The 26,439-nt window shown below is 39.3% G+C and overlaps 1 protein-coding gene across 5 annotated transcripts in view; it reads right to left on the reverse strand.

Annotated features, from left to right (window-relative positions):
* The window catches only part of sik3 (SIK family kinase 3), a 39,127-nt gene extending 15,518 nt beyond the window's left edge, over positions 1-23,609 (reverse strand). The window contains exons 1-17 of one of the 5 annotated variants that reach the window (XM_041994527.1): positions 23,284-23,609; positions 9,253-9,369; positions 8,686-8,749; positions 8,121-8,282; positions 7,913-8,037; positions 7,660-7,783; positions 6,508-6,626; positions 6,206-6,316; positions 5,983-6,114; positions 5,318-5,395; positions 4,690-4,799; positions 4,287-4,443; positions 4,051-4,200; positions 3,889-3,962; positions 2,931-3,056; positions 2,624-2,728; positions 1,675-1,816 (exon numbers count right to left, since the gene is read on the reverse strand). In XM_041994527.1, the coding sequence (XP_041850461.1) occupies positions 1,675-1,816; positions 2,624-2,728; positions 2,931-3,056; positions 3,889-3,962; positions 4,051-4,200; positions 4,287-4,443; positions 4,690-4,799; positions 5,318-5,395; positions 5,983-6,114; positions 6,206-6,316; positions 6,508-6,626; positions 7,660-7,783; positions 7,913-8,037; positions 8,121-8,282; positions 8,686-8,749; positions 9,253-9,369; positions 23,284-23,574 (2,187 nt within the window). In that variant the 5' untranslated portion in view covers positions 23,575-23,609. Of the gene's footprint in view, positions 1-1,674; positions 1,817-2,623; positions 2,729-2,930; positions 3,057-3,888; positions 3,963-4,050; positions 4,201-4,286; positions 4,444-4,689; positions 4,800-5,317; positions 5,399-5,982; positions 6,115-6,205; positions 6,317-6,507; positions 6,627-7,659; positions 7,784-7,912; positions 8,038-8,120; positions 8,283-8,685; positions 8,750-9,252; positions 9,370-23,283 lie in introns of all 5 variants that reach the window. The other 4 variants (XM_041994526.1, XM_041994529.1, XM_041994530.1 and 1 more) reach the window with 4 other exon arrangements.
* Positions 23,610-26,439: the final 2,830 nt, after the last annotated feature.

Consider the following 26,439-nt stretch of genomic DNA (forward strand, 5'->3'; position numbering starts at 1 on the left):
TATGTTAGCTTGGTATTAATTAGCATGGCAAAATGACATCATATGAGAAAAGTACATTATATTTCACTTCATGTACAGTTTTATCTGACATGTTGCTCTTTTTGTGGGTTACCTGGTAGAGGCTGTAAAAAACATTCACAAAAAAGCAACTAACATCTGAATAAATGATTGATGTTGCTTTAACATACTGAAGCCATTGGTGTTATGTATCTTGTGCCTGAAGAGAGCTTTGTCCTGTGATGCTCTGACCCCGTTTCATCTCAGTCAGCGTAAACTCCATCCTAACCACAGAATCACTGTGCTGCTTACAAGAAAGGTTCAGCCAAAATCTGAGGTGCCTGATGGCACAGCAGGTAAAGATGGAAACTAAGCTTCCTCATAACAAGTGTTGTAGGTTTGGTTTTAAAATACTGGGACCATAAATCTGTGGAAAGGTTCACCAAAAAAACAAGAAAGATGAGAAATTTCACACTGATGAGCACAAGACTTAAACATACTAAGATAACCAGCCACTATTCAGGTTTCCCACAAGACAGTTTAGCTCTTTTGAACTTTCTCAAATTAGCACCATGTTACCGTCGACATTTTACCTCATCAGCCTGGGCATATTGCTGCCACAAAGCAAAAAAGAGCCAAATGCGAAATCTGATTTAATCTGTGTGTTCTGTGTATCTAGAGGCTCTCATGTTATTTAGAATTTGTGGGTGAAAAGGACAAGAAGTATGAGGGTGAAATGCATATTGGGCCATGATGATGAGAACCATCTGTCAGCAGTGAAGAGCTCTACTTTCTACTTGTAAAGAAGCGGCAGCAGGCTAAGCTACGCTCCACATCACTGGTGATCACACCGGTGCTACAACCCTACAGCAGCCACGCCTGGCTGTCGACTCGGCTAAAAAGTGGAAGGTGCTGCTATCAGCACACTGTAGACTTTCCTAAACACATTACCTTTTAAACCAAAAGCACTAAGCCCCACATACACGATTTTGCTCGTTTGTAAACGTTGTTGTTAAGAAATTGCTATAAGGGGGACACTTACATACAATAAAATACATAATGAGGCAAAGCCAGTACATAGCAAAGGTAAATGCTGACTTTATAACCAACGTGAACAAGGAACTGCAAAGGTATGAAATTGTTTGGTAATGCACTTATACTGTTAACTGTACTGTTACTCTTCTACTGGCTACTAAGGAAGCCAGTAATCCTATAATCTAATGACTTTTTAAACTAACATTATCCAACATGAATAGATAATGACTAGCAGCAAATGCTTCAAATAAAAAGATGAGGTCAACAGATAAGTTCATTTATCACTAACAGTCATGACTTGTTGCTTCACACAAATAAATTGCAGCATTTGTGTTGCAGTCAATACATGATGATAAACTGGTCAATGTGTCTCATCTAAAAGTCAACCAAGTAAAATGGTGGTAAAAATGAGTATTTAACAGTCTGTTACTGTCATATAATCTATTTTTACGGTTTCAAATGTGTTAAAAATATTCAAGGTAAACAGTTTCTGTACATACCAAATACACAATATATAACAGAATGGGCAACCTGGTTTTCTCTGACTGAAATGAATTCAGTTTTTTTTTTTTTTTTTGCGCATTATTACAATCAGTGACATGTTTACCACAATACACCCCTTCATTAAATCGAGAGACGCACCTGCTTGAGTTGCTTAATGAGGCTGCTGTTCTCTAGATGAGCCTTGAAGGCCTGTATGGTGGCGGCGCCGTCAGAGAACCGTCTGACAGGAGAGAAGCGCTCCATGGGGAGATGAAGGGTGTTACAATCCTTATAGCTGGATCTGAAAAGGGGGACCACAGGGAGCAGGCACAAACAAGTGTGTACACCAACCCCACACACACACACACAATAACAACGTGACAGATAACACAAACACACACACATTCAGTCATAGAGACACAGATAAGAAACAGAGACAGACACATGAGCTCTTCCAGCCTGAATAAAAGCTTCAAATGTCTTGACACTGATACAAAAAATGTGTTGAAAAGAAAATTTAGAAGAAGCAAATGATTTTATCCTTCCCACAAATTGAGCCAGGATAAGAGCAGTAACATTACCTGCAGCACAAACCATGTAAATATTACAACACCGCTCATACATGACATTTAGCATTGGTTCCTGGAATCTTCGTTTCTACGATTAAGTTACTTCTAATTACCATTTACGTGCAAAGTTCAGGGAGTAAGCTACTTTTTGCCGATTAGAAAAGGGCACACAAACAAATACCAAGAGTCTGCATGACTAATAGAGTTTTACATTCTTGTACAGCATTTAAGGTAATGCAGCAAAATAACAGATAAAGGGCACAGGAAAAGAGTCCTGGTTTGAACTACAGGTCTAGGCTATTTTCACAAAACAACCTTCTACAGACAGGAAAACATGCGAAAGATTCGTTAAAAAAAAAAAAGAACAGAAAATCTGAACTAAAGTAGGGGATAATATTCACAGGAAACATAGCTGAGATTACAACACTGACAATAAAACAAAAAGTACCTTCTATTAGACAAAAGATACACAGATAGTTATTTATCTGTGATGCTTTCCTCGTACAAGACCAAATCTAGGCTGCAAACCTGTCTCGTACCTGTTCTTTCCAGGATTGTGGAGAAGAGTTATTTTTGATCCTGGTTTACTGGTGATGTGTAGATATGTCTGCCCTGTGCCAAAAACTGCACCTCCACCATCATTACTGACAAAAAAATATCAAGCCTCAGTGGAGGGTACACCACTTTCAGTTGTACTCCATCAGCAGTGTGTGTGTTAGAGAGGAGCTGTGTGTGTGTGAGCACTACAGAAAGTCAGGCTTCATATGCCCTCCTTTAATGTGTGAGTCTGAGAGTTTGTGTGTGAGTGTGTTTGTGCATATACAGCTTAGAGAAATGTCCCCTCACCGGGTGTGTATGTCGGGGGCCCAGCCCCCCCTCTGGCGGGGGCCCTGGGGCCTCTGTGACTCTGTCGAGGGCTCGCCATGCGGTGTGCTCGTGAGCGTGTGCCGCTTGGAGCGGTTCGCCAGGTACCTGGGCCGCAGGGAGGGGGGAGGATGGGGATTAGGGTGGGAGACAGGAAGCAGCGCTGGTCAGCTCTCTGTCCTCATTGGCTAACGGAGATGGGGGGGAAAAGCCCACCCCTTCCCACCTCTGCCAATAGGTGCCATCATTCATATCATCTTAGCCAATCAGAAAACATCAAATAAAATTACACCACAGATGGATGTTGTAGCTTATGGGTATCCAACAACCCCCCAGCTTCCAATTTAAGGATTGGACCGGTTGCCAGTTTTGTAGTCATTGCTTTTGCAAGCTTCAGAGTTAGCAAAGCTGTGTGAGAAAGAATGGAAAAGTCCACAGAGTAATTTGGCACTTACTGAAATGAGAGAGATATAGAAGCTCTGGGTCGAGAGTTTGAGAGATAGGAGGGCTGTCATTGATTGAAACGGTGGCTGAAGGCACTTGCGCGATGGAGAAAGGAGAAAAGATGGGATAAGCACCACAGCACAGTGGCCACTTCCCAAGGGGGGAAAAGCAGAGCAGCCTAAAGGCACTCACTCCCAGCAACCCAGGACACCGGCGAAGTCTACAGAAGGTGCGGTCTGAAGGGAACCAGCTCAAAAGCCCTAACAGGGACTTTTTCCATACATTTGTTCCTTAGATCTTCTCATACACATTAATCTATGAACAAGTTCTAAAGACATTCTACATAAATTTCAACATAAAACTGATCCGAGACACACTTCCCTTTCTCACCTACCCTAACATGATCAGTGTTTCGTTTTGCAATTTCTGCCACGTCCAGTTCAGACAGCACCTCTGTAACGTATACCCAATCACCAAAACCATCACCATGGGTTACCTCTGTACTGCCTCTTGATCTGGCTCTCCATCTGAACCCTCCTCATCCACGGGAGCTACTGCAGAGATAGGATGCTGAGAGAGAGGCAAGGAGTTCACCGGTCAAGGCTTGTTTAAACAGAGAACAAACAAATTTTACGCAAATAAAAATCCAGGTCCTAACCGGGCTGGTGACAAGTGGTGAGGGCCCTCGAGGCCTCTTCAGAAGTTGAGCGTGTAGCTGAATGTTGGCTCCACCATCTGAAGCTCTTCGACCCAGGGGGCCCATGCCATTAAGCAGCTGCAGGGTAGGCGGCTGCAGCAATGATTGCTCCTACAGAATCAGTACCCACAGAAAGTCACATAACAACGTAGATAAAGCGAAGTTTGAGTGTTAAAAATCCAGCAAACTAACTGCACCTTGTATTCCAGCTGTTGTGTTGGCTGCAGACTCTGTGTTGGCATGAGTGTGAGCATCTGAGCCATGGTAGGGGCAAGTTGGGGGAAAGGAGGCTGAGGCAATGCACCACGAGGAAAACCGGGTGGAAGCTTCTGAAGGTCTTCCTGCATCTCTGTCCTGTACAATGCAGGGCAACATAACACAAGACTGAGCCAGACAGTTGCATGCATGACTGAGTTGAGTTTTATCTTGTCATTTAACTGGCTCGCTGTCCTTGTACCTGTGTGCATGGTCAGAGGGGGGGGAATAAACTTATACAAACAAAAAAAATGCTCCAACTCCTATTAACTAAACGTTTCATAAAATTCATCACTGACCTTCTGCAACTGATGTAACGAATTAAAGAGGCGTTTTATGACTTACCTTTGGTCTGGTACCCCCACAGTGTGCCGCCTCATTGAGAGGTAGCGAGCCATGGCCTCGGGAGATGGCTCCTCCCCTTCATCGCTGTCCAGGGCCATGCTGCCATCAGGCTAAACGATAAATAATCAGATTTAGTCATTAGAAATTTCATTTGGTAGTGCAGGTTGTATGACTGAATAAAACTGCAGTCAGCTTTAAAATAAAAAGAATAAAATGAATTAAATTATATTTCAAATGCAGCTCAAATGTACTTGCTTAAAAGTTAAAGTCTTTCATTGAAATCCCTGCTGCAATGCAGTAATCTGACGCATTCTTGTGTTTCAGTGTTAGTGAGTCAGAGCCTGTGTGTTATGTCTGACTGTGCATGTAAGTGCGATTGGATGTGACTGATGAACTGTGAAAGTTGGATTCCGGTCTACTTTATCATAGTAAACAGTAGTAAGAAATCATAGAACCTACAGGGAGGAAACTTTTATTTATTTTCCCAGGATCAAACTTTTTAAGTTGCAAGTAGTTTGGCATCATGGTTGGGATTGTAAACCCATGAGGAAAACTCCTGACTTCCTCATGCTCACTTTTCAATCACAGTGAACCTAAATGAACCAGTCAAGCTGACTGAATGACTCACCTCAACAATTTGGTTCTCTGGGTTGATAAGCTGGACATGGGGAACGGTTATGCTAACTGGATTACCTTGTGGGTCTGTCTGCTGGGCATGGACACACACACACACACATACATACATACAGGTTATGTGAGGATTGCACTGCTTTCATAACAATCTTCTTATAGCAAGTGGGATTGACAGATGTGGGTTAAAACCTAAACAGGCTAAACTCCTGAGAGTCATGACAGCATATGACTTCAGTGAAGACAATTAAAGGATAAAACATGTCTGACCCAATGGCAACAATAGAACAAGTTAAATGAACAAATTCTCAGTCTTTCAAGATCAATATTCACTTAAAAAAAGATGGATATGCATTAAGATATACAAAAAACTATTACAGTGACAGAAAACAAGTTCATTTAACAAATTCTGTTCTAATTCTAAATTATAAGATCTAATGATCGACATATGCTTAAAACAAAGTATATCCATTAAGATATTTTTATATCTTAAATAAATTCACTGTGTAATATATTCCATATGTTTTACCGTATAAATGGGCTATGCTGCGACCTATTAGCTCTAAAAGTCTTGCTGTCAGCCACTAAAACTTCTGCTCTAGAGACTATGCTGTCTGTAAAATACATCCTGTATCATGACAACAGCTACAGAAAATGGATCACCTGTACGGTGTTTACAGGATAGGTGATGCGCGGTGTGGGCGGGGCAACACGCAGAGACTTGTGTTTCTTGAGGCGTTCAGCCAGCAGACTGTAAATGGCACTGTAGTGATCGTATGCATCTGTTTGTAGGGACTGTAAACAAAAAAAGGAAGAGCAAACTTAAGTGTCGCTGATGAGAACAGAGACGAATCCACGTCAAACCAGCTCTGTGTTCGTTTCCAACCTGAAGTGTGCGCTCTCGATCCAAGCCCATGTCAGACATGGCTATCAGCACCTGCTCATTGATGAGCTCCATCTCTCTCTCCGTCTTCACCTGCTCACACTCTGCTATCAACTGGAAGGAAATATTATTTTTTGTAGCTTTTCTAATAATTTCTAACCTTACAGGGTATTTTTCCAGTACAAACATAAAATTATTGAGTGATGGCAAAATCATTTAGCAGGGAGTATGTGACTGCAGCAAAAAACATCAACAGAAAAATGTAATTAGGCAGAAGTACACGTAAAAGCTTGTTGAACACTCACTCTGTCGAACTCTGGGTCTGGGTCTCCTTGTCTCATCCACTTGTTCTTACAGATCTGCTCCATGGTCAGCCGTCGGCTGGGCTCCAGAACTAACATGTGTCTGATTAAATACTCACAGTCTGTAATAACACACAAACATAAGAATCCATGCAAATGAAGTAACGAAATTAAGTAAAATATCAATATACAATATCTGGATAGTAAAATAATAAGCCTGGTAAACAGAAATGGTAAATAACTATCACAGCTTTTAAAGATCATGGGACTTTAAAGTTTTATTTGTTTTTATTAGCATATATCCACTGATGGAGCAGGTATGGAACAAGGCAAAGGTGTGTATGCATGTGTCGTGTGAGTCCAGAGCTGATCTTAGGCTCCCAGCATTATAATGAGGCATAATAGCTTGAATGCCTGTGACCAATCTAAATATCACTCTTCCTCACTGAAGGCTTCAGTATATATTCAAACACCCATGAAACGCAACAATAACATGGTGTAATGTTAGGACAAAAAAACACTGAGCTGCAGCACATCTGCTAGTAGTATTTGTAAATAGGAAGTGTACTAATAATGCTGCAGTTCACTAGACTTTTCACTAGGCTGAGTCACATTTAAGCTGATTCACTAAAAAAATTTTAAGTGAATCTCTCAGAAAAGACACAAAATATGTTCAACTGGTTGTCAATGACACTGATGTGCCAACCAGGTGACTTATATCAAGTAATAGTTATACTTTTTATCATTTTTAATGTTAAAGGTTTTGCAACAAACTGTCAATTTACAGAAAAAGGGTAGTTCAGTATTACTTTAAACTGTCTGTTTATTACCAATTATTCTCAAGGACATAATAAAGATGGGGAAAAAAAGGATATGAAAGTTGTACTCCTACATTTTCAGATATCGGTGAAAAAAAGTTTGTGTACCATTGAGCTTAAAAACAGGAAAATGCACAGTCCTGTAAAACTAACATGCTCCATGCTTCTTTTCTGCCTTTCCTTTGTCATTTCAAAACTAAAAGTCAAATTATCTTTCAAATATTGCATGTAAATCCCTTTTGAGCTTGAATGTCGGCTGTTGAAAGAAACATATAAACCTCCTGGATGAAAGTTCCTGGAGAAGGGAAGGAAAAAAATACATTGATAAAAATCCTACCTGTAGACATGAAGAAAGGGATGCGGAACTTTCCACTAAGGACACGCGCTCGCAAATTTTGTAGAGTGCTGCCATCGAATGGTAAGGCGCCACACACCAGCACATATAACACTACACCTAAGCTCTATGAAGAGAGAGAAAAAAAAAAAAAAGCTATGAGCTTCAACGCATAACTAAATAATTCATCATAAGCTTGACAGAGTGGGTCACAACATGGATTTATGTTATTAGACAGTTCAGTTACTCAACTTACCCATATATCTACTTTAGGTCCATCATACTCCTTGCCCTCAAAAAGCTCTGGAGCAGCATAGGGAGGGCTGCCACACCAAGTCTTTAAAAGCTGGCCCCGGGAAAAAATGTTGCTGAAGCCAAAATCTAAAGACAGAGATGAAACCGGTCACTCCTCTCAACAAAGGAAGCTCATCTGAAGCAACATGACCTAAATAACGTGTACACACCTGCGATTTTGATGTTGAGGTTGTGGTCCAGTAACAGATTCTCAGCCTTCAGGTCTCTGTGGACGATGTTACGGCAGTGACAAAAGTGGACTGCTGCCACAATTTGCTTGAACTTCTTCCTGGCGTCCTTCTCTGCCATGCGCCCATGAGCCACCAGGTGGTCTGCACGCATGAGGTTCAAAGTCAGAGGTTTAAAAAGGTCGAGCACAGTACGTCTGCCAAGCGCTTGTCTACATAAAATCTTCCACTTAAGCTTTCATTAATCCGAAAGATTCTTGCTCTCTAGAAACTAAAAAAGTAAACAGAAAATTAGGGAAACTTTTGATTATTTTGGATCTTTGCCAAATAATTTACTTAACAGAAAACAGAACTACTATCCAAATAATAATAAGATATAACGTACGTGTTTCTGTTTACAAAGAGACTTTTGAATTACTTATGTGTTTATTTGTTTAAAGAAAGCAGTTTTGTGTCCTAGACCTTGGTCAAAAACCAAAAGAAAACAAACAGCAGAGGGAGGGGCAAAAACCAAAACAATTAACTTAACAGCAGGGAACTCCCTTACCAAATATCTCTCCACCGCTAGCGTACTCTGTTACCAGATAGATCATCCTCTCCGTCTCCATCACCTAAAAGCATAAACAGATAACAAGCGGGACTTACAGACCCTCTGACAGGCTGGTATCTACCGATGGGCAGTTCTTTAGTTACAGAATAAGCACTGTTTGGCATATAAACGAGACTAGGTTAAATTGAACAGAAACTGATGAGCACTTCAACCTGCACTGTACGATGTGTGTGTAAAAACTTCACCTTCAAGCTTTATGGCAAAATGATTGGGGAATGTTTTAAATGATGGGATTTCAAGTAAGATAATCTTTTTTAAAAAAAAAACAACAACAACAACAACAACAAAAAAACAATCAAATTAAATTTAGTTAAGTCTGAGAGATGGAAAGAGGGATTAAAAAAAAAGGAAAAAAAAAACAGACTTCTGCACTGTGGTCCAAATACTCACAAAAACCAAGATGCTAAACCACCATCTATCTTATTTGTCCTACCCCTACTGGGCCACAAGTCTCAGGTGTAAGACGTGTGCAGTGTGTTGTTAGCTCTGTGGGTGAGTGCATACCTGGTAGAGGCGAATGATGTGGGGGTGTTTCAGCAGCTTCATGATTTGCACCTCTCTGAAGATCTTTTTCAGGTTCTCATCGTCTAGCTGAGTCTTATCCACGATTTTTATAGCCACCTGGAGACAGGGAGACCAGGAACGGAGGATTTAATAACGAGAGAAGAGGAGATGGTGAAAAGCTGAGGAGAGAAGTAGAGATTAAGGAGGAAATGGCGAGGAAAAAAGCGGGCAGAGAAAGTAGAATAAATGAGGGCAAGGGAGAAGACAAAACAGGAAAGAATTCAACGCATGACATTGTTTACCAGCTCTTAAAAGTACATACGATATATTCATATAGCAGCATTTAGCACTTAGCTAACACAGTTCCATTATTGGTATGATGACACAAAATGACAAACATAACCATCAAAGAAGGTATGAGCCAAATGTACTCAATGCTGAGATGAAGAAGGAGGGGTTGACACAAAAATAAGTAAACTATTATCTGCACCTAACTGGGCAAAAGAAGCAGACACAGAAGGAGGTCCAGCAACTAGAAGACAAACCAAACTGTGTGTTGTCAAACAGTGTGTTGTTTATATTCCAGCCTGTTTAGCTAACATGGCCCATGCCATGACCTTTGACTGTAAACACAACTGTTGCATAACTACTGAGCCCTGGACAATAGTGGACGGTGATAGTGTGTGACAGGAGCTTTGCTTTGCCACTTAGGAATCTGTATACAACTTTAATGACTTAATCAAGCGACGCTAATGGGAATGCCCCAAAACACATCTCCTGCCAAAAACAGATTACTGAGGACTGAAAACATAAAAAGCACGTAGCATTTATACACACACACGCCCACCTACACACAAACAGTATCCCATCCGTCCAATTCTAGGGAGTACCATACGGAGTGTTTCCTTTCCTGAGAAAAGACACGAAGAAGATGAGGCCTTTTGAAAACTGTCAAGGCCAACTTCCTCTTGGAAACAGGAAGGGGAAGTGAGGAACAGCGAACCGGGAGCTCCTGAGAGAGCGCAGAGCAACAACAGTGACATTAACTCAGCTCATTGAGCAACTTTTCCTTCAAGGGTATTGTATGAAACCTGAACAACACGTATCCCAGTGGAGAGATTATTATGTCCATAAATGTAGCCCTTTAAAAAAAAAAACATGTCTGCTTTGTTATCAAAGTTCATCCTTTACGTTGTTTATTAGACTCATAATAGACTCTCCTAATTCAAAACAGCAGCGGTGCATCCTGCTAATGTCCACTAAGGTGTATGTATGTGTATGGCATCCACTCATATGTTATAACGCCAAAGTACTCAGTCCTTCTGATACAAATGGTGAAGTAGCGCTGGGCGTAATATCGGATATACTCGATGTGTCTCAAAAAGTTTTACGTGCGATATATAAAATGTCTATTTCACGGACAGAGTACAAACTGACAAGGCAGAGTTTAAAGCGTCTACATGTGATTTTCTTCGTAATTTAGCTTCTCTTACAGCAGACAGCTCACTCCCCCGTCCATCCTGAAAACTCTCCTGTCCACATGCGCGTTGTTCCTTCAGAGGCGGGAAAGAAGCATGGAGTATGCAGCTAGATAGCTAAGCAAGCTAGTCTACGATCGTTAAAGAGATGGAAGCTGAATGCAAGACGTCCATTTTAACCAGCAATACGCCTAAGAAATGAGGACAATGATGAGGAGACTGATTGTTCAGGTTTTTGTGTTTCCCAATGGACATTAAGTTTTTGGACATTAAGTTCTTGGTACACCTCAAACTGCTCTTATTATTAAATAGGAGCTGATCTTAAGCCAAATATTTTTGTCTTGTTTTGCAGGTGGTTGATGCGACAATTTCTAACGTACACTCTCTCTGCTGGTGGGAGTGTAGCTCACCTGTGTGTGCACGCAGCATGGCATGTACAGACATGTACAGACATGCTTGTTAAGTTCCTTTCCTCATCTAGAGATAACTGCAGCAGTGATGGAGAGATTTCTGGTGCTAAGCAACACTTGTTATTCATGTAACTGGACAGTACATCAGGTGAGGTGTAACAAGGGTCAGTCTTCCAAAAGCATGTAATTTTGCTACAGTCATTGATCATGATAAGCACACTATAGCTGTGTAAAACAGATGGGTTGGGATCAGCTAGACTGCTTTCCTACACCTTCAGCTTTACTAACGGTCTGATTTATAAACACAGCAATGAGGACAGTTGATATGATTTTTTTTTCCATCTTCACCTTTGGACCCATTTCTTTGTTCTATCAGTAAAAAAAACAAGTGCAGCTGCAAAACATCTCAAAATGCTATGCTGAATATTCTGCAATTTTAAGGGATTTCCATACCAAGAACAATGATCACTATAAAAAAAACAAAAAACAAACAAAAAACAACAATACAAACACTGCTGAGCGATATTGATCACTAAACAATGCACATGCTGCACACTTTAGCTGTACCCAGGCTCAAAGGTTAATTCAGTAACCTTCTGCTGTACAAAGCAAGAGGAAAGAAAAGCAAAAGGATGTTGCTTCACTTAAGACAATAGACATCTAAGAATCTGCCACTTCTGTTAGATAAACTGTCTTAATTTGGGACAAAATTATTCCTACTTGTTATAAATGAATACGTTGTTATGTTCACATTAGTTTAACGATAGCCAGGCAGATAGTAGTCATGGAGTAGCAAAGCTAGTTTAAAAGTGTGTGTGTCTATCTGTTAATATGAATGCACATAGTTAAGAGTGGTGTTTAAAAGTGATACACAAATATTATCAGATTCAAACTTAGTAAAACTGTTGTTGTAAAATGTTGAAATAAAAACACCAGGGTGATCTTTCAGACATGACACCACACATTCAGCTCTGCCAGATTATTTGAGATGAACGCAAGTCTGAACAGGGCAATTTATAACTACTGGCATCTTAAAAAAACACCCAAAGGTAAAGACACCATAAAAAAAGAAGAAAAGACAACTCTTGCTATTTGTTTAACTGAGCACAGTTTTGAGATGTGTGTCTACGAGGTATTTTTAGCTTATGGAATCTATTCTTGTAGATGGCACTCTTCCACTTTTGTTGACGTTGTTTCCCCCCCCTGCATCTCCTAGAGAGTACCAACAGGACACCTGACTTACACTAATTGTGGTTATTGTGGGAGCTGTGAGACTTGTGAAAATGGCGACATTGGGTTACAACTGCCACAGCGCAGATTTTTTTTACTTGTGCCAGGACATAATGTTTGGGATAAGAAGACAGTAACATCAAAGAAACTAAGAAAAAGCTAGAGCAGCTGGGGGCTACATGGCTCTGTGAAGGTACACACACTTCATGTTTTACATATTGGACAATCACCTGCCAACACTAAAAAACGTGGCTGTTAATATGACTGATTATTATGTGCCAACACTGCTTGAGATTTGTTGACAGGAAATAACCATTCTGTTACACTGATAGTTAAGGATTCACCAGTCTGATATTATGTGCATGTACCTGTAACTTGGTATTCAAAGTGTTTGAATACTACAGAACCCAATACAATGTGAAAAAATAGGGCTTTCAAAATTACAAAAACAATCTGTGGAATTAATGTGTTCATTTTTTAACACAACGCATAAAAGAAAGTCATGTCATATTAAAAAATCTGCATATGGCATTATGCAGGATGACTAATATGATATAACACCATTAAACACTCAGTCTTAACATCTGGCATTTTGGAGAACTATAAAGGTATTTATTAATATGCATATTGGTACTTAGTACCGACTAGTACTCAAATGTAAGTACTTGTACTCAGCTTGAAAAAACACGTGGCATCGGCACATCCGCCTAGTAAAACCGTGAGGGGTGTGAACCGAGTAAAATGTAAAGCTGCAGTTTTTAGGCTTTAGAAGTGCAATAATATATGTATTTATTACTGGAGTTAATTATTATTTCGGTAAATGTGGCACAATTCCACTCTGATGCGCTTTAAGAAAAATGCTAAAATGTACGATATAAGCAAATGTAACACTTGGTAGCAAAATATAGCATTATCACTGACTTCAGTTCATCGTTTCTAACAAACACATCCTTATAGGTTACTTCACAACACAAGTTCCAGGAGATTTCCATGTGTACTCATCCATCATAACGAGGCCAGAAGGACAAGGATTACTGGGAGCTTGTCATCAGCTTAGACATGACACAGGAACACTTATATATCCTTCTGCATGTCTGCAGTAAACAAACAGGATAGCTGAGGCAGGTACTGCTGTGTGGACACACTGAAACACATTTACAGGATATCATTGAAAAAATTAAATAAACAACTACTTCATCAGCTTTGTACTCTTAAAGAATATTATTACATGTCTTTTCTTGTGCCCCGCTATAAGAAAATATTAAAGACAACATGCTACTTGTTTCTATGAAACTGTTTACATTGCAAAAGCATAAAGCTGACTTCAATCTGACTTCCACTGCATTGATTTAGTAAACTTGAGTAGATTTCTTTTTGATAAATGGCATTTACCATCTGCAGGTGTGAACTACATGTCAGATGGTCCTATGTAAATCCACTGAGTGTGTAGCCTATCTTCTCTTACTTTCTGAAACTAGCAAACATTCACCCTTACCATCTGTAACTCAACTTTTCATGACACATTTCACTTGCACAATCCTATCCAACACTCACAATGCCACCCATGGGAGAGTGTCTGATAATGTGTGATGCGATCCCAATTTTCAAATGATTTATGTGAGCCTTCTCTATGATGACCAGCTTTTCATTTCAGTTTAGTACAGGCAACTTTGAATGACCAAAAACATTGGATTTCCAACCTGGTCAGACAGCTCATGTCCTGGGATGCCATGACCCGTTCTCCCCCAAAGCCATTCAAATACACACAACAACAAATATTTGCATTCATTAAGTCGAATGATCTGAATTGCAGACAAAATAACTCACAATTAAAGTCTACTCCAGATTCCTCTGATATTCTTGTAGCAATAATCATAAATGAAAGAAGGTGAAATATGTCCATTTATATAGATAATTTACGTGTTTTGACTAGTATCACTTACATACGTTAGCAGCTGGCTGACTCATTGGATAGTGTGGTGTCCACAATATGGAAGACCTATAGTTTGATCCCGGCTTTCCCATGTCCCATATGTCAAGTCCCAAACTACCCACAGTAAGAGATATAATTTACTTTAGGTTCAGCTAAATAATCATTATACCCTATGGAACAATATCAAGTATTTTAGCACAGATTTCTATGGGTAATTAACATTCTGCCTTCCTTCAGGACTTGGAAAAAGCAATCCATGACTCATTACACTAAACAGAGTATGTAATGTGGTGCAATGTCTACAGTGGAAAGCTGGGAAAGTGCATTCTGCATGCTCATCTGTGTTCTCACACCATGTAAGATGATATACTGTACGTATGAGGTTAACCTTCATCTCAAGCAGACGCAGATTACAACACCCTCAGAGGGTGTAATGCTGTGGCTTAACCCACATCAGTAAGTGACCGGCTTTGACTCACACATGCTCACAAACATCTCTGCTGACCGTGGCTGTGTTCTGCAGCAAGTTATGACACCAAGATGAAGGTCTCCATGTGTTGAAAGTCAGAGAAATCATGCATCCTCACGCACATGATCAGTTCATGTCAGGTCAGCACAAACTGCACAAATATGACTGCAGTATATGACCGTAGTGTGCATGCATATAAACCACTGTGAAGCAGATGCTATGAGTCAACATGATGCCTTTAGAGGTGTTTTACTTTTGTGTTGTGCGCTGTGGAAATGACTCAGTTGAGTGTTTCAAGCTGAAAGTAGAAGACGGGGGCATGTTACAGTGTGGAGAGAGGTGGACATCACATGTTTATCTGATAGTTTTTCCACCCTTTGAACACAGCAGAGCCCACACTTCAGGGTGAGATCATTTTGAGACCAAATTATCAGTTGTACCGAGCTAAACGTTATGATCAAACACAAACACTGCAGGTGCAAAGGGGATTATTTATTATGCTTCCACTAATGGACTCTCCTCTAATTCAGCTGAAACCCAAACTGTTCCCAAACCAGGGCCAGACAGATGATACCACTTCAGACATGATATAACATGTGTGCATTTACATCTCAGCCTCTTCAAGCCACATGAAACTTTCAGTTTTAAACACAATGATAAGCATAAAGGTAAAGTCGATGGTTTACTGTAAAGGCTGATGGTTTTACCCATAAAATGGTTGATTATAATCTTTAAAGCTTCTTCAAAGGATGAGAAAAATTGTTTTTAAACTCAACCATTTTCAGTTTACCACAAGAAACATCACTGTCTGAGTGTGTATGTGCATACAGTAATTTTCACATGTTATTTGTGAGTACTTAGTGGGGAAAAAGTATTCCTTGTTAACCAGCTGCTCCTCCTTAGTAATTTACACATGCCAACCAGTTAGGTCTGGGCAATATACCAATATTTTCAAATATATTGAGACTTTTCAAATGCAGTATAGAGTGAGGGAATATCATTTATATCGATAGCTTGTTCTGTATTAAAAGTACCTTTTTCTTTTTGCATTTTGCCCAGCTGTATTTTTTGTTATGGTCATTAAAAAGTATTTTTCATTAATTTTGTTTTAAGAACATTTAATTTAATATACAGCTACTTTAATTTCAGTCAGCTGTTTTAATGCACATCTGCTGCTGATCCTTAATAAAAGTGATTTAGTGCTCAAGGCCGTAAATTAAAACTGTCTCTTCAGTTATTTGACAAAAAAAAAAAAAATTATATCAAGATACATATCATATATCTTAATTCAGGTAAAAAAAAAATATTGAGATATAAAATTCGGTTTACATTGCCCAGCCATACAACCAGTGCTGGTTCAGCCTTGTAGCAGTGTGTGCTGACACACACAAAGCCCAAAAGCCAGCGCTGTAGGGGCAAGTTCTGCATTGTGGCACCATTTCACCTCTTCTACTACCTCCTTGCAGACTCAAATGTGCATCAGCAATGGATCAGCTTTAACCCAGTTACTCTGACATGTGTCACCAACAGGTAACAAAGGCACATCAGTCCAGGCTTAAAAAAATTTAGATTTCAACAGTGGCAGCTGGACTATGAATAACAGCAACATAAATGCCTGTGGTTATTTGTGGTCATATCAACAAGTTTTTCAAAACGATTAAACTACTGTACAGTGCAACAGAAACACAGTTCATTTCATCTTCATAAATAAGGAGCATCAACTGTTTTTTTTTTTTGTTTGTTTGTTTTTTTTGTGTTTTTTTTCCTGGATTCTGTTCACTGCTGTGACAAGGCATCTATATGCCTCAAATCAGCACCTCTGGCAGAAATAATGCCAAATTATGATTTTTATTATGAGTAACACCTTCGTTGTTTATGTGTTAATATGAAAAAGCATCGATTTCACAGATTAATCTCTTTGCATTAACATAATCATTTTTGATAGCCCTAAGTAAAACTTAAAAACCTTTAAGGAATATTGTGTGATTTTACACATTTATAGTGTAATAAGCATAAATATTTGACATTAACCATACCAAGTAAATGTGTAATCATGACAACCCTGTAGTCCAATAACAATGTTTTCATTATCACTGTACTGGTTCTGGTTCTGGCAACGCCTTCGTTCTTGATAGTCATAGTGTGATGAAGCCATGTGAGTGAGTCTACTCTTTGAGATTGCAGTTACTCAAAACTGAGTACTGACATCATTTGGTTATTTGATGTACATCAGTCATGTGATATTACATGTAGCTACATACCAATGTCTCTGTAAACACAATGGTTGAAGTATTATGTCATAATAATAAAAAAAATCCAAAGTATTATGTTACTGTAAAAAATAATCAAAGAGACAAGCTACAAAGATAATCTTCCTACTGGTGCAGAACATCGCCCACGCAAACACGGTAGAATTATCTTCCTTCCTTTCAGATGCTCAAAAAACATCTGCATGCTGCTTCATCAAACAAATCTTGAACATTAAACTTGTCTGGGTTTTCTCTATACTTCCTCACTCACTGTAGCACATCATGACACACTTAATCAGTATGACATGCAATCAGCTGTACAGTTCAGGTTCCTTTGTGAGGCAGCTGAATCCTCGTGAGATCATTCATGATGACGAGACAATTCATCTAACCAGGTCCTGAGCTATTTTTGGTGACTGCAGAGAGCAGAGTCAGACTAATCAGTGTTTTACAGTGGCAGCTACAGGCAAGCTTTAGATGCAACAAGAGTCAACAATAAGAGACAACTAAAGTGGCTGTTATAGACACGTATAATGTCAGTTATGACATAATAGAAAAGGAGACTATTAAATGATTGAAAGAGCATCAAAAACAGCAGAGCTTGACTTTACGAACTAGCTTGCCTGTGACAGACAGTAATAGTAGCTTCCTCTAATCAACTGTCTGTAAGGATTTTTTTTTTTGTTTTTGTTTTTTTTTTTTTTTTTTTTTTGTAAAGAGTGGGCCCTTATCTGAGTCAACAAACAAACCACTTGGAATGTCAGATTAGAGTTTTCCCCTCTCTAACCCTTGTCAACATGTTTTGTAGATGAAGAAATTTGCTTTAGCTGGGCTATTATCATTACTGGACAATCAAGGACAAAAAGCTTCATCCAGCTTTTTTCATCCAGTAAGCTCAGCTAAATGACACACCAGTCGGTGGATCTATGAAGACTTTTAATGGAGTCTTTTAATTACATTAAATGGCTGATAGCATCATTACAGGTTTTTATTGTAACGGATTGTGCTGCCATGTTAAAAATCACATGAACACATACATTCACAGATACACAAATCTGTTGGCATCGGTCCAGCAGTAGAGACAAAGGTGCTGATGTGGTTCGTGAGGAACACAATACGATTATCTTGACAAAGCCAGCATTGCCCTCCATCATGTCATGTACTGAGACACAGATGTGCTCTTCCCCTTTTGAAGTCACAAGGCTGTAGATTCTACCTACTGAGACGAAATGGAAGATGACTAGAGGGCAGGAAGATATGTCAAGCAGAAACTTGGCTTTTGTCAAATTACTCAGCCAAATTAAATCACATTTGGCCATATGTGTGTGTAGCTTTGAGGAACAGAGAGGGGCTGCTCTGTGTCTGAGAGCTGCATGAGAACAAATCTGAGGGAGTAAGTGAAATTATTACTCAGTACATTAGACTTGTTACCTAATGCCTGCCCTCTTCCTTTTGCTTGTCCTTTTCTTACAAAAAAAACTTGTGAGGGAATGGAAGACTACATGAAGAAGAGAGGTGGTAAAGGTTTTCTTCCTCTTTAACACAAATAGGTCAGAACATGTCACATGGTGCCAGTTTACCCATCATGACACTAAGCAACGATTTAAATGACAAAGAGGAGCCAAGATCCATCATGCCTGCGACACTGAAGTGGGAAACAACCTGACAAAAAAAAGCCTTGCCAGTCCTAAGCAACTTCCATTCAGAATTGTTGGTTGGGGTCTGGCATAACCGCCATCACGACTGAAACCATGGCAACCACAAAGACTTCAATGGAACGACCTTTCTCCAACTAGGAGCCTTGGCAACACATAATCGCCTCTGACAACAGGCAGCACTGAATGATGATGGCACAGAGTTGTGATTTTTAATCGCAAGCACAGATCATGTTGCTGCAGGATTTCTGCAACTTCATACAAGTGTGCTGATGATGTGTTCTTGATCATACTACACTAGTGTGCATGTACATAATGTAACAGCAATCAAACACAATTACCATTTTTATGTTTCGCCACATGTCCCAAAGGAAAATGGAGATTGTGAGTATTTGAAGCAAACAGAAATCTGCCACACTTTGGTTGCATCACAGCTGTTTGCCTCACCACCATCAGTGAATATAAGACCTGACCCTTTACCTACAAACCAGCTAGGACCAGACCTGTTACATGACAAGTTAACAAGAAACTATTTCGGCAAATGTTAGAGGTGGAATATTGAAGGTTTTACTGATCCTGATGTAATCAACTTTGCATACAAAGAAGCCTGACAGTGGCAGTTGAATGGATATGCAAAAGGCTGTGGCCGTTTGCTACTGAAGTGGCCCTAATGTTAATTTTATTTCATTTAAAGCACACTGAGACATAACTCAAGAGTCAATATTTTGTTTTGAGCCAAACAAATTGTTTTAAATGTTTACTCTTTTTTTATCTACAAGAATTTAAATTAAGCTTTTTAAGCCATTTGTCCAGCTGATTATGTTTTCCTTGCACAGAAGCCAAACCAGTAAAACAAGGACTAATTTTAATAAGTCAATAGGGATCTAGTCAATAATTATACAAATTACTTTGATTTATCGTACACTATAAAAAAAAATATATATTTTAGCTGACAGCATAAACACTGATACAAATGCCAGCTGAATAAAGTGGATCTTACCTGATTTAAACTTAAGTGATGAGTCATTTTCTATGAAAGCTAGTTGGTGAAAACTATAAGTTGAACTATTAAAAACATACTGATAAACTAATGAAACTACCACACTAAAAACTGAAAAGAACTGAAACCATCGGCTCAGCTGAATATGTTCAATAACAACATTAGTGTTAAATGGTGAAGCAGTCTGTTATGACTTGTTCCAGTGCATGAAACCAGTAAAGCGTATTGGTGAGCGGCTGACAGGTTCAGTTATCATGTCAGTCTTAGCTCATCATATACCTAAGTTTATAAAATATTTTTTTACTCGAGTGTGCCTCTTTCACACTACCGTGCTGGCATAATGCAAACTTTACAATGATCAAAGTCCTGAGGTAACTCGGTAACTGAATTTATTAAAACTTCTACATCTACTTTTTTAGGATTTCCAGATAATTACCAGACAATGTTGGGTTGTTCTACTGATTATGCGGACTCCAGGAAACATTACCAGTGAACTCAGTAGGGATTTTATCCACCACTTCCCTTTATTTTCATTCCGTTTTTCACAGATTTGTTTAGTTTTATTACTGCCCTCACAAACTTCATCTAACTTATGTGACAAGAACATTTTATTTAGCCAGCGGCTAGCACTGTATGTTTGAAACTTTAAACCCTCACCATCAGGAGACCAGACCCTTGATTGGTCCACAAATTATGATCAGGGTCTGATTAGTCAAAAGACTTGGGACAAGAGCAACATTGTGTAAATAATGCTCTCCCATTACCTCCATTTACAACAACTGTTGCCTGATTAAACTGCGTATTGTTTGGCTAAAAAGTCAAATGATAGAGGGAAGGAAAAGGGACCAAAGATGGACCTTACCAGCAGTAACTGGATCACAATTAATTAATTGTGAGATCTGCTGATTAACAAGCTGGTGCTGTGACAAAATCTAATTAATCACTAAATTTGACCCCCATTTATAGCTAATTTAGCTAAGCAAATGTCATATTTTAAAATACATTTTTCATTTCTGTTTTCTCATTGCCTAATTAGTCAACAGTACGGGACATTTCACAGTCCCAATTAGAGTTGGCCAAGCAAGCACCTGTTAATGTTAAACCCTGCACTGGATAAATTGACTAGATATAGTCAAGAATGGGCAATTAATAAAGAAAAACACTCAACCCTTGCCGAAGGGTCACGATCACAATGATTTTTTAATAAATAGTTATAACACAAAAAGTGACTTTTTACAACTGTATCTACAGTGACAGTAACATTGCTCTTGTACTAACTGGACCTTTGACTGAGATGAACTTTTATTATTACAACATTCACATGCAGCACACTACGTCTGCCACTGAAGATGCAGGCTGTGCATCTGCCTTTGGGTAGATAACCAATGCAGCAATAGCCCCCGTTTGCCAAGAGTTAACAAAAGCCTTAGCTGAAACAGTTGAGCGCTTTGGGGAAATAAACTTTGCCTGTTGTTTAACAGAATGGAAATGAGACACTGAAAAGTGACCATTCGTTTGTAGGTTTCCAAGCTATCATGCATAAAAGCCAGGTCCTCTTCTGTGTGACTCCACTGCAGGATAGCGTCCACCTCCATTTAACAACGTAGAGAGCAGTTGGGCTATTTTTGACTGATCAGCATTTCTCATTGGATCGTTATAAAACCTGGGCCATAAAATTAGGCTCCGCAGCACATTTCATCTGATGACTGATCATCATATCCATATTCATGATATCCACAGGCATGGTGAAGCACACTCTTATTCTTCTGATATTCATGAGCAACTGGGCATGCTGAAACACTTGTGAATGTTCATGTAAATCATGAGCTGACTCAGTCTGTCTGTAACTACCGTCAACAAACAAGGCCTCCCTTTCATTCTGTCATTCCGTCCTTTGCCCGCCTCTCAGGCGCAGACAGACACACATCCAGACTAGCAAAAACAATATGGTCTGCTATTACCTTTGCACTGCTCTTATAAGAGACTGAAAACACTTCTATCACACTAGCTAGTCTTTAAATTACACTACAGTCATAACACAGCTCAAGTCCCTCTAGTAGCATCCTTCCCAGAGATGAAAACCCCTCCATGACTCACTGATCCAAGTTTATTTCGGCCCCACGAAACTAAACTGAAGGTTCTGTCGGTCATGTGGGGCAAAGCATCCAAATGATCTGTGCCTGCCTGTCTGTGTGTATGTCAACAAGGACACAGAGGTACATCAGAACACTAAGCAGCACGTCTCTATTTATGCTATTTGACTTAAAGGTTACTTATTGGGCAAAAAATAAAGTATATTGCAGACAACATTGCAGGCTTCAGTTAATCCTATTGGCTCCAAGAGTTCAGCAGGACAAACACTATAAGAGATGAGGTACTGATAACAGCAGTCATGCAATAGTCAGACACAGACAACAAAAACTGATGCTTCTCAAACAGATATTCTTATTTGTCTTTTGAGGGGGTGTTTTAGTGCAACCATACAAACCAGAGGCACAATGACGACAGTATCATAGGAAAGCCTCAGAAGGAGCAGGTTTGAACTCCCCTTGTCTAAAATGCCCCAATCGTCCTCTCGAAATAAATGGTTTCTTTGCCACACATATACAGAATCAACTTAAAAAGCGAAAGGAATTACTTGCAGCCAACTTCAATGCAGGGAAGCGGCCCCTGAAAGGGGATTTTATCCATGACGAGAGTTTGTTTACAAAAGGACGTTCCGTCAATGCTGTCAATCATTTTGATAAAGGATGTATATAAACTTAAATCTTGTGGCGGTAGTAATAAACCCACTGGTTTCCCCCATGTGAATGTGTCTCTTTGTATGGAGAAGTCATTAAAATGTCATCTAACTTATTAGCAAGGACATCTAAATGCCACAAAACCTGATGCGCAAAGATGAAGTGTAGCTCTGACAAACCAGTTGAGTCTCAACACAAAAAATACGTAATTAACTTTGTAACACCCTCTGAAAAGTAGCAAGTATATATGTAATTCACAACTAGGTAAGCAACTAGGTAAGGAAAATTTTCTGTCAGTCTTCTTTGCCTCTGCCATAGTTTTCGGTCGTATTTCGTGATACATTTTCAAGAAGATCGACACTACCTTCACACCAACTTTGGAGGCTAATGATAAGCTTAAAGTTAATCAATGGAGTTATCTAAACTTATTTGCCTTGTGCCTTATCTATCTTACCAATGCCGAAACACTGCCAATTTGCTAATTAGTTAGCTAAGCTAGCTTAAACGAGATCGCTGTCTCCTCTTTTTCATCTTCGTCAATACCCTTCTCTCCGTCCTCTGCGCTCTTTCACACTTATACCTCGGGCCCTTTAGGTGTTTATTTATTTATTTTGTTTATTTATATATTATTTTTAAATACCATGAGCTGATATCCAAAAGAGCTAATTTAACGCAACAGCTGAAGGTGAAGTCCCGTGTCGAACGGACCTGGTACACAGCAACCGTGCCACCAAAGCGGGCTGACTGTTGTCTCTCCGGAGCAGAGGCCCCAGCGTTTTACCGTGTACATAATCGAAAAGGCTTAAAACAAATAAGTGACAGCTTCTATTTGTGCACCTCAAACGTCCAGACACCAGTCCGCTTACCTTTGCTTTAGTAATGGTGTGTGTGGCTAGTTTAACAACCGCGAAATTTCCCTTGCCGATGGTCCGCTCGATTTCGTAGTGGCCCACACGGGCAGGGGGGGGCCTGGTGGCCGAAGTGTGGCCAGGATTGGTGATGCACCCACTGGCCGTGCTGGTATGACCTGAAGGGCTGATCCCGGAGGACGGCTGGGCTCGGTTCGGAGGGCCCATAACTACGTGGGTCTGTCGTGGAGGGTGCGTAATCCCGGCCGCAGCGGACCCAGCAGCACCTCCGCTAGACACGGCCGCCATCTTCTCGCCTCTCTGCGGGAACAACAAGCAGCCTTGCGCAGCGCGCATCGCGGGCACGCCCCCGCCCTGCGTCATTTTACGTAGAACGCTCCTCCGCAGCGCCCTCTCTAGGTTGTAACCATGGCAACGATCAGCGTAACAAATTACTTCATCCACAGCAACGTATTGTGGTTGCCAAGGTGACAGAAGTGCGCATTATCACTGTGGTTCCCATGATTCAGTGATTCCTTACAAAACTGCTGCGCTATGTATGATTATAGGGACTCATGACGCTTTAAAGGTGTAGAACACGCTAACATCACAATGACAGAGTAAGATAATCAAGCCAAGAAAAACTCCTGATATTACTCTATTACAGCACTGAACAAGTATCACTTTTAATTTTTATACATAATGATAATAATAATAATAATAATAATAATAATAATAAATACATAAATAAATAAATAAAAATGAAGCAGTATTGCAGTATCCGTCGTTTAGCAGACACTGCAATACCACAGTGACGTCCAGACCAGTTGGGGCCATTGTGGCTTTCATGATTTTTCTTTTAATATAGGACATCACATAGATAGCCGTATTTGATTATGCCTTAAACCTGGTTCTGCTGATGTTCCCTTAGCCATTGGTAAAGAATTGTCCTTGACATTTCCAGAGATCCCTCAGTAAACATGCTATGTGCTTAAATTTAGGGCATAAAAGACAAATATACAACAATGATAACAAGAAAAAGACTAAACAGAATAAGGATGAGGAAGACAAGAAGAAAAAAAGGGCATACACAAATTAACTCAGTTTTTAAAAGGGTTGTTTTTCACATTTTACTTTGGAAAAATAAAGGAATCAAGAAAAAGCTATTTCATTTATACAGTGTGCAATTATTACAACACAATATAATACCTAATCACAAATAAATTTAATTTAACACAAAATAATTTAAACAAGACATAAGCAGTGATTTCATATGATGCTGCATTTTTAACCTGTTCCAGTTAATAACACTGTTACCAGGTTGTGGACAGCACCACCTATTGATAGAGAGGAGTTCTTGCAGCCAACAGCAGATCTCAATGCAGAATGCAGGCAGAAGCTCGAATTGCCAAACTTTAATGAGTTGATTAATTAGGAGGAAAAAACAGGGTCTGTGTTAATATAAGACATATTTAGTAGTTTATTACTACTTTATGTTATTTATACATTTACATGGCACCATCAAACAAAATGATATGCATCAATACTCATTAAGTTTGTACTTTAAAATATAGTTTTGGCTCATATATCTTAATAGAGTTATGTTGAATTAGTATAACTGCTCACACACACACTAAAAATAAATAAATAATAAAGGGATTGGAAAGATGACAAAATATGAGAGGGAGATGAGATTTGTATGGGAAAGCTTTGAGAATGAAAACAAAATATTGTTGTTTGTTGTCAGTTTTGTGTCACTGAAGAAGAAAGAGTACACAATGTACAGAGATTCTGGAAAAGATGACCAACTGGATCCAAAATTTCATTTTTGTGAGAGTACTTTGAAACCGTTTACTATTGCTTGCTGCAGAGAGATAACAAATACAAGCCATGTCCATTTGTATCCACCCTTTTTATTGAATTGAAAATAAAACTATATATATTGTTGTACTATATTACGGAACAAAAGCAAAAAAAAAACACTAACAACCATTATAAAAATTCATTATATAAGGACTATAACAGTAGAGAGGAGCGATTATTAGCGCTAGCGGGATTATTTTAAGCACTTTTTAGTTTAGAAGGTGTGACTTTAGCCACCTTCTTTGAGTCAATAGTTATTATACTGCTGCTCCAACAGTGGCTGTAAAGCAAAATGCACTCTCTGACACAGATATATAGATGATAAGCAACTTTTTGCTGCAAACACTGAAGGACCTAATCTTAGAGTTCGCTGTGTAAGTAAGTAAAGTAATTAAGTAAATGTTTATTTATACAGCACCTTTCAAGATAAAAATCACAAAGTGCTTAACACAAAACACAAAACAACACATTAACACAGAGAACATAAAAACAAATACAACTAAGTAAAAGCAAGTTTAAAAAGATTTTTAGCTGCCTTTAAAAAGAGATCGCTAAGTCCGCAGATCTTAGGCTGAGAGGAGATGAGTTCCAGAAGGAAGGAGCCACTGCTGCAAAAGCGCTGTCACCTTTGGTTTTCAGCCGTTTTTGCTTAACAACCAGCAGACCTTGATCACTTGATCTCAGGGGCCTGCTGGGCACGTAGGGCTGTAGAAGGTCTTTGATATATTCAGGTGCTTGGTAATGTAGGGCTCAATAAGTTAAAATCAGAATTTCAAGATGCACTCTGTGATAAATGGGAAGTCAGTGCAGCTGGATTAGTAATGGAGTAACATGAATGAATTTAGAGGATTTTGTTATCAGCCTTGCAGCAGTGGTCTGAACAACTTGGAGATGGTCAAGAGATTTTTTGCTTAAGCATGTGAAAATGGAATTACAATAATCAAGTCTAGATGAGATGAAGGCATGAACTATTATCTCCATCTCAGATGGTGAAACAATTGGACTCAGCTAGGCATTGTTTTTGATATGATAAAAACAAGAGCAAACAAGCAATTTTATATGAGCATCTAAAGACAAAGCAGGGTCAAGAATTACACCAAGGTTCCTAACCAAGGGCTTAACAAATGAGGTAAGTGGGCCAAGAGACTTAGCTATCTATCTTCTGTTTACATAGAGTAATCAATACAAATGAAAGAGCACAGAAATATCTTTATTTCTGTTGCAAGCCGTAAGGGAAAACAACTGTTAATTCCTGTCAAGTTCCCTTCTTGATAAACGGGAAATATGATCAAAAGGGAAAATGTGAACAGC

This window comes from Melanotaenia boesemani, chromosome 9 (genome assembly GCF_017639745.1).
Source record: "Melanotaenia boesemani isolate fMelBoe1 chromosome 9, fMelBoe1.pri, whole genome shotgun sequence".
In the NCBI taxonomy this organism is placed as follows: domain Eukaryota; kingdom Metazoa; phylum Chordata; class Actinopteri; order Atheriniformes; family Melanotaeniidae; genus Melanotaenia; species Melanotaenia boesemani.